The sequence below is a fragment of the Phalangium opilio genome, unplaced genomic scaffold (genome assembly GCF_054372755.1).
Source record: "Phalangium opilio isolate 3A_F unplaced genomic scaffold, DU_Popi_V2 ptg000011l_1, whole genome shotgun sequence".
Taxonomy (NCBI): domain Eukaryota; kingdom Metazoa; phylum Arthropoda; class Arachnida; order Opiliones; family Phalangiidae; genus Phalangium; species Phalangium opilio.
In genome coordinates, this window is record NW_028324147.1 from 9,353,354 (window position 1) to 9,361,404 (window position 8,051).

The 8,051-nt window shown below is 39.8% G+C and overlaps 2 protein-coding genes across 3 annotated transcripts in view; one reads left to right on the plus strand and one right to left on the minus strand.

The window, feature by feature from the left end:
* LOC149710278 (polyamine-transporting ATPase 13A3-like) overlaps positions 1-6,102 on the plus strand; it is a 41,458-nt gene extending 35,356 nt beyond the window's left edge. For both annotated transcript variants that reach the window (XM_089860580.1, XM_089860581.1), the window contains 8 exons: positions 77-489; positions 561-785; positions 971-1,177; positions 2,147-2,219; positions 2,291-2,441; positions 2,507-2,744; positions 3,469-3,555; positions 3,702-6,102. In XM_089860580.1, coding sequence (XP_089716706.1) covers positions 77-489; positions 561-785; positions 971-1,177; positions 2,147-2,219; positions 2,291-2,441; positions 2,507-2,744; positions 3,469-3,555; positions 3,702-4,139 — 1,832 coding nt within the window. In that variant the 3' untranslated portion in view covers positions 4,140-6,102. The remainder of the gene's footprint in view (positions 1-76; positions 490-560; positions 786-970; positions 1,178-2,146; positions 2,220-2,290; positions 2,442-2,506; positions 2,745-3,468; positions 3,556-3,701) is intronic.
* LOC149710279 (uncharacterized) lies at positions 6,089-7,737 on the minus strand. Its single transcript, XM_089860582.1, has 3 exons — positions 7,439-7,737; positions 7,196-7,365; positions 6,089-7,134 (listed from the first exon to the last, which is right to left on the minus strand). Exons 1-3 carry the CDS (start codon positions 7,647-7,649, stop codon positions 6,766-6,768), a joined length of 750 nt encoding a protein of 249 aa, XP_089716708.1. The 5' UTR covers positions 7,650-7,737; the 3' UTR covers positions 6,089-6,765.
* Positions 7,738-8,051: the final 314 nt, after the last annotated feature.

Below are 8,051 nucleotides of genomic sequence, written 5' to 3' on the forward strand. Positions count from 1 at the left end.
TTTTTGATTGCATTTATTGTCAGTGTTCAGGAATCAGCAACGCAAACTTATTTAATTGTGTTATTTTTGTCCATAGTTCCTGAAGACTTTGGGGAGACGTTAATGACGTACACTCAGCAAGGATATAGAGTTCTTGCTTTGGCTTTCCGGCCTCTGCGTCTGTCGTACACGAAAGCGCAGAGGATAGCGAGGGAAGAGTTAGAGACTGACATGAGCTTCTTGGGTCTGTTGGTGATGGAGAACCGTTTGAAGGAAGAAACGACACCAATCTTGGAGACCCTGAAGACAGCCGACGTTCGCTCAATTATGGTCACTGGTGACAACATGTTGACCGCTGTCAGTGTAGCCAGAGACTGTCGCATGATCGAGCACCATCATCGAGTCGTGGTTTTATCGTCCAGCCACCAATATAGAGTCATTCCTCGACTCGATTGGCATTTCTCAGAAACAGCCAGAAAAGATATGTTGGAGAGAAGAGCTTTTCAAAGGGTAAGTGCCAGAAAATTCGACATTTGACGAGATATATTTTCCTAAGATTATTTAAAACATTGTGTTCATAGGACGTAAGTATCATCATGGAGAAAACGGACAAAGTTCACGTGGCCATTTCGGGCAAAACATTCGCGGTTTTGAGGGAACATTATCCAGACTTGTTGAAAAAGGTGGCAGTTCGCGGAACAGTCTTTGCACGAATGGCTCCCGAACAAAAGCAGCAGTTGGTAGAATTACTGCAAGAGCTGGGTTACTTTGTCGCTATGTGTGGCGATGGCGCTAACGATTGCGGGGTAAGTTTAACTTCGACTTTTAATAATAATTAGCGTTAGAGTTAAGCTGCGTAGTCACTATACGTGGTCCAACTCTATTCTTCTCGCTATTGTTAGCTAAAACGAGATAAACTAGTATCTTTATCTCAAATCAAACTGAAGAACATATGTCTTCTGCTTATTTGTTATATTGTTTTGTATTTAAGGCTTTGAAAGCCGCTCACGCCGGCATCTCGTTATCGGAGACTGAGGCGTCTGTGGCTTCACCGTTCACTTCAAAAACTCCGAATATTTCATGTGTTCCTACTTTGATCCGAGAGGGTCGAGCGGCCTTGGTAACTTCCTTCGGTGTCCTTAAGTACATGGCTCTCTACAGTCTCGCTCAGTTCATGTCCGTCATCATCCTCTACGTCGTAAGTCATTAAGTTCTACCTTCTCCTTAAAAACAAGCATTTTAAGGCCTACCTTTGTAGGCTTACTAAAAGCGTTAAACCAGAAACCTTTGTGTTATCCAAGATTTATGGCTATTTCAATTTTTCGGACTGACTAGCATCTTAAAGTGTTAGAGTCACCAAAAATCGCTATTTTTAAAACTAAAAGGTTTTAATCCCATCTGAAAGATCAAATCTTTCTGATTCAGAATATCTATTTATATAATGCATTATAATTTTCCAAATATTATTAAAACCCCGGCTTTCGGAACCTACTCGCAGAATTTTTTCAAACTATTTTGACAGTTAAATTTCGCGGTACTCCATATACCCCTGGTGACGTCACGATTCGAGCGCGCGTGAGCACGCGGCACGCGCGACTCCGTAAGGGCTCGTTTTCATAGGTGCGAGTTGCGTGAAAATTTCGAGCGAAAGCGGAAACGTTTGAAAAAAATACATTACCGCGCGTATTCAAGCTCGTGAAGCGTGAGCGTTTTCGAATTTTCTAGCTTCTATGAAAACGAGCCTTTAGTCCTATTTTTTTATTGATAGGTGGTGCTTTCAAAGTGATCGAATTTGACGCGCGCGCGATGTTTAAAAACTAGGCTTAGCTCTCCTAATGAAATCTGTCTCGCGCTGGTCAACCTCTTATGACGTCACCAGGGGTATATTTATAATTCCGTTTGAATGAGGTATGTGAAATATCAATTTTCTTTTTCATATTACAAAATGAATAAATTTCTATATGACTTTTTACCTTGGATCTACTGTTATTATAACCCAATTGATGTTTTAAAACGAAAATTAGCCACTTTTCAAAAAACGTGGCACTAACACTTTAAGAGTTTTTTTTTTCTAATTGATACAGTCCCTCTAGTAGCGAACCTTGCTAGGTCTTTGATTTTAACGAGGTTTCTAATTGCAACTTCGATCATTATTAATTTATTTTAGTGTCGAACGAACTTAACGGATATGGAATTTCTGTACATTGATTTGTTTCTGATTACCATCTTCGTGGCCCTCTGTGAGTCCCGAATTTATTTTATTGAGCTTAGAAAGGATTTTGGTTTTTCTAATACGTATAATTCTTTATAGTTGGCCGCACGGGTGCCTTTGAAACTTTGAATAAGCGTCCTCCTCCTTCGAGCCTGATTGGGTTGGCACCTCTGGCTTCAGTGGCCGTTCAAGTCCTTCTCTGTTTAGCCTTTCAAATGGCTGGCATCTCCTTCCTCTGGTCTCGGTCTTGGTAGGTGGTAACTAAGAAACCTCTGTCGCCGTATTTTAAGGCTAATAACGAATTAATTGGTTCAGGTATAAACCTCACGAGGCGGTGATGAACGAGGACAACCATAAGTGTCACGACAACTACGCGGTATTCGCCGTTTCTGTCTTCCAGTATATTGTACTCGCGGTGGTGTTCTCGAGCGGCGCCCCCTACCGAAAATCCATCACTTCCAACAAGGTCTTCTTGGGTGCTCTTTTGGCCATGACTGCCTTCACTGCCTACCTGGTCCTGGAACCCACACCGTGGCTCGCTTACCAGTTCGAGGTAATTAAAACCTTCCCCCCTCCCACCTAACACCATTGTCTAGTATTAATGTAATCAAATGTGGATGAGAGGGATAGTATGACAATGGCCATAGAGCCTGTGTTAAAAAATGCTGACATCAAAGTTTCGCCAATAACTATTTAGTCTACTAGTGACTGATGGACTTGCAAACTCGCGACTGAAAGTAGTTCAGACATTTATGCTCCTTGGTTTAACCATAGCCCACTCGATCACGCGCATCACGACGCCAGCTGCTCGCGCTATAGCTAAATTACCGAGATTTGTTTTAAACGCATCTAGTTTTATGTGTTCTTCTATTTCTTCGATAACCTTACTTAAATCCATATTATACCTTCAAATACCTTTTAAAACATTACCAGCTACTCTGTCCTGACTACAAACACAAATCGAGGAAGTTCTAGCATACACCATAGCAGACGACGGTAACCGCGTAACCGCGAATTAACACAAGACCTATTTTAAGGGAGTGAACAGACCCAGTATAGCTACGCCACTAAAACGGTCAACTACGGCGAAACTCCGATGACTCGCGACTTTTGGCCATTTTCATACTTTTGCTCTGTAATGTTAAAGGGGCTGTACGACCCCCTCCCGCCGATGCCCTCTATGAGGATGATCGTCGTTTGTCCCACGGCCTGGACAGCCCCTTTAAGAACTGTACTGTGAACCCTTTAATAATAATTTTTTTATCTTTCGAAATTAGTTCGATTTGGAAGGAGTGACTGTTACATTTCGAATCGCCCTGGTGGCTATCGCTGCTGGTCATTTGATTCTGGCTCTCCTCGCAGAGGTAATTGGCACTTAAGATCCAACCAAAGTTTCACGTCTGATGTTATAATGAAGGCTGAACATAAATTAATTACTCACGTTTTAGCTTTCAGTATCACCTCAGGTGCTAATTTTATTTTTAATCATGGGGTCCTTTGTCTCGTTTAGAATTTTTTGATCAACTACATCTTGTTCACAAAGTGCCAAAGCTCGAAGTCTATGTTGAGCGAGTATCAGTTACTGGAAGACGAGACGGGGGGTTCTCTTGGCTGGTTACCTCCCCCATTGTCGCCATCGGACAGCGACGTCTATAGCAACTCTCGCTCAGACCTCCAATCGCCCAACACCCTCGTTTCTTCCGCCGCCTTTGAGTTCTTCAGTCAGAGTAATGGCGGGGGCCCAGATGGTGATCGGGCCAATGGGATAGGTGATCCGCCTCCTGCATTCCAAGAAGCCAATTCTGTCTCCTCCTTCGAACTCGAGAAACTTCCCGCGGAAAACGAGGACTTAAACCATATCGAGGTAATGGACCTTGAAACGCCCATCAGAGACGATCAGCCTCGGGATGGTAAAATAGATAACACCTTGACTTTAACACATTTGTGACCAGCGTATGTTAAATTTTATGGACAATTATCTAATTCAGAAAGGGCATTGTTTTAAAAAAAGTAATTTTAATTTACTTCAAAGAATGAAATGGAAGCGCGAAAGTAAGATTTCCAATAAATAGGCCAATACCATCTTGTAATCGTAGAGCAAATACAATCTTGAAAGTGTATTTGTGACGTCATAGCTACCCCGTAACGGTAATTTGCCGTCAATTTACTAGACAATTTCAGTAAGACAAAGTCGGAAGTGTACTCTTTCATCAAAGGAAAGATCTACGATATAATTTCCTCGCTTTTATTCAAAGAGTAATAGGGACTTGGCAATTCGGACTTAACTCCGCCCCCAGCGCCATTATGGTATGTTTTTTTAACAGAATGAAAGCTACATAAGCCCCTCCTCCTGGTATGTTTTTTAGCACTAGTGGAAGGTAGCGTGACGTTGCATGACGTAGTATTGCCAAGTCCCTATTGGAAATATATGTGTATCTACAATATTATAAAAGGTTCAAGAATAAGTTTACGTACTAATTTGGCTTCAATTTTAGGTAGATGGCGTTGAGTTAAGAATTATATGAGACGACACTGAAACAATCCAGCACGTGATACTAGTCGTCCAATAGAATTCCTTAACTTAATGCTATTGGTTCACCAAAAACGGATTTATGGGATAAGAACGTCGGATCATAGCTTTAGCCTCTAGTACCATCCTCGCATACTTTATTGAGAAACTTCGTCTGCTTATATTTTGACTCCACCCACAAATTCGATCTCTAGAAGTAGCTATATACAGAATTTGTGGGTGGAGTCAAAATATAAGCAGACGAAGTTTCTCAATAAAGTATGCGAGGATGGGGAGTGAATTCGCTAACTCCGACGTTCTTATCCCATAAATCCGTTTTTGGTTCACAATGTGGCTTAATGAGCATTGCCAAAACGTAAACTTATTGCTTGTATCTTCCTTAATAGGGACTTGGTAGTACTACGTCATGCAACGTCAGGCTACCTTCCATTAGTGCTAAAAAACATACCAGGAGGAGGGGCTTATATAGCTTTCATTCTGTTAAAAAAACATACCATAATGGCGCTGGGGGCGGAGTTTAGCCCGAATTGCCAAGTCCCTATATCGTAGATGGATACATGGTTCCGTTTTGAAAGATTATTTTATTTTATATGCTATTTCGAATAAAAATAAATTTCAACGGTGGCCCTTTCGATTAAATGGTAGTATTGGGCTATTTTCTGGTTAGTTTTTGAAAATGAACAGCAAATTTTGGATTTTAATTTGAATTATAGTTAGTAAATGAAGTTACTAGCTAGCTCGCATTTGCGGGAAGAAATTAACAGTACGAAACAAAAAGAGGTGTCGACTCGTCGTTTGAATTTTTCCCGCCAGGGTTTAATTTTTTTTATACTTAAAAATACTGTAAGAAACCAAAAAAAAAATGTATACTTTTTCTACTTATATCAAATTTTATAAGGAAAACCATAAATCACGTAGAATCCCTAGAAAAGGCTCATCATTTCAATCATCTAGTCTCAATGCGTAGAAACGAGTGGCATGTATCTAATGGGGATGTAAGGATGATAAATTTTCGTTGCCTTAGATCTCCATTAAAATGGATTAGAACTTAATTTAATTTAATTTAACCTGATGTACTTAATTTAAAAAATTGCGGTTATTATTTTGTGTTGAAAATGTTACTATATTTCGTTATATCAGATGTTAATCACCATTTGATTTTTATCTAGTTATGGCGACCCTTTTATTGTTAGAAAAAACGGTCGCCGCGTGATATGGAAAATAATAATTTCAATGGAAAAAAACAAGTACTTAAACTCTCTAAAATTACGACAATCTCCGTACCACAAACAAATTGTACCAAATTTAGCATGAGTTTGGCTCGTCCCAGCCATCCTGTTTTGGTAATTCAATAAAAAATAAAAATATACATAAATATTAATTGGACCATCCTTTTTTGATTGTAAATTTTTTTAATTTAAGAGACAAATTTCGAAACTGAAATAATAAAGAGAAATTAACTGTACAGGTTTACGAAGGTATTTTCATTCAGGCTAGGATGCACCCTAGAAGCAGCCTTATTTCACCACACGTGAATGGGAGTTGAGCTGTTCAGACTCAGCGTTGCCAGACGTACGATAATTATAGTACAATGCGATAATTTTAAGAGTTTTTTCGAAGCGTACGATAATTTTGAGGCTGTACTATATAGTACGCTAAATTCGATAATTCGGCTTAGGCGTACGATAATTTCGAATTCAGCGGGAAATTGAACTAATCTGGGCAGAGAAGTCTCGCTAGGGGTAGAAAAGGCGAAATTGGAGGCAGCGAATCATGTTCATCCCATAGTAATAATACACTTAAGACCAAAGGCAGGATGTGAGAAACGCTTGGAGACGTTATTACCCTATCTCCTTATGACCCTTGTACTGATTTTAGTATAAATTCAAGGTGAATCAGAACACTCGCATAGGTTTTACTGCTATTTTGGAGGCGCTCAGAGCGTACGATAATTTTGGTTGAAAATCGATAATTTTTTGGCTTTGGTAAGATAATTTGGTAATTTTCATCTGGCAACGCTGTGTTCAGTGTTGTTCCTTAGATTTTAGGGAAAGTACTGTGCGCAACTATCGACTTTGTTTCCACCAACTTGACATTCAAAATCAGACACTTCAAAACTGGTTTGAGTCTCCTTGCATTGAAAAGCCCTAACTGATGTTTGTGTACTAGCATCAACCAATACTAATGTATGCAACATTGGGGTTACTACGAAATTGGGGTATGAGTGGTCTACTTCGAAGCTTGTCATATTTTCGTTTATAAGCCCCTTGTGTGCTCCCAAAACATGATTAGAGGATGCTTCTTGGCCCGACGTAGAACTATGTGCAATTTCAGCAACACTAACTTGGCAAATTGTCTGCGATATTTCAGCTTCCTGCATTTTAATTGCCGATTCAAAAGTGATATCCTTTCCCTAGTAGAAATAACTTCATTGTCAACTGAATGCCATTATGAAAAATAATAGCATTTAGTACATCTTTCAGCCTTTTCGTGTATGTAACGTTTCTAAGCATCGCACGGTTTTTCTTACGCTTGTATCTTTCAAGAGATTCTGTTAGTAAATATTCGCTAGCATCACACCCATATAAGTTTTTATTTGGAATCCAGTCTGGATTCGTTTCATCATATAGCTGGGAAGGTGCGCCTAAATTGCCTTCATTTTAATGATTTTCCCACATAATATTAATTAAGATTCAAATTAGACAAAGTTTTCAAACCAGAGAGGAAATGTTTAGCGCAAACTCTTGAATGTTTCGATATTGAATCGGGTCCAAGGCCTAGCTTTTTCAGCCACAGATGACGCCGTTTCAAGGATAATTCTTTTGTTTTTTCACCTTGGTTAGTTATCACACATGGTATGCTGTAGAAACTTAGTTTCTCTTTCGTGCTAATACTTTTACAACGTTTTAAACAACACGTCCTAACCATTTTGACGCGAGTAACTCGGATTTCTCCCCAGTTAACAAATAGCTCCGCTCCACAATCATGGCGGACGTGTCACGTCGTAAAGGATAAAAATGTAAAACAATCTACTAGATGGCACTTTCATTCGCCCCGCGATATTTAATTTTCAAACATTATGACGCCACGACCAAGTGGTAAAACGTACTACCCCAATGGGAGGAGTTTTGAAAACTTGCTTTTCCCCCTCGGGGCTATTAAAATGTCCGTCCCCCTCCACGGCTTTTAGCGCCATCTAGCGGCGTTATTTTCGTCCCATAGACGCTAATGTAAAAATGGAATTACAAAATGTACTAAAAAAGTACAATGGTACTAGTCAGAACATACAGACTGCCTCTATCAGTGGCTCATTACGTGAACGAAATCACC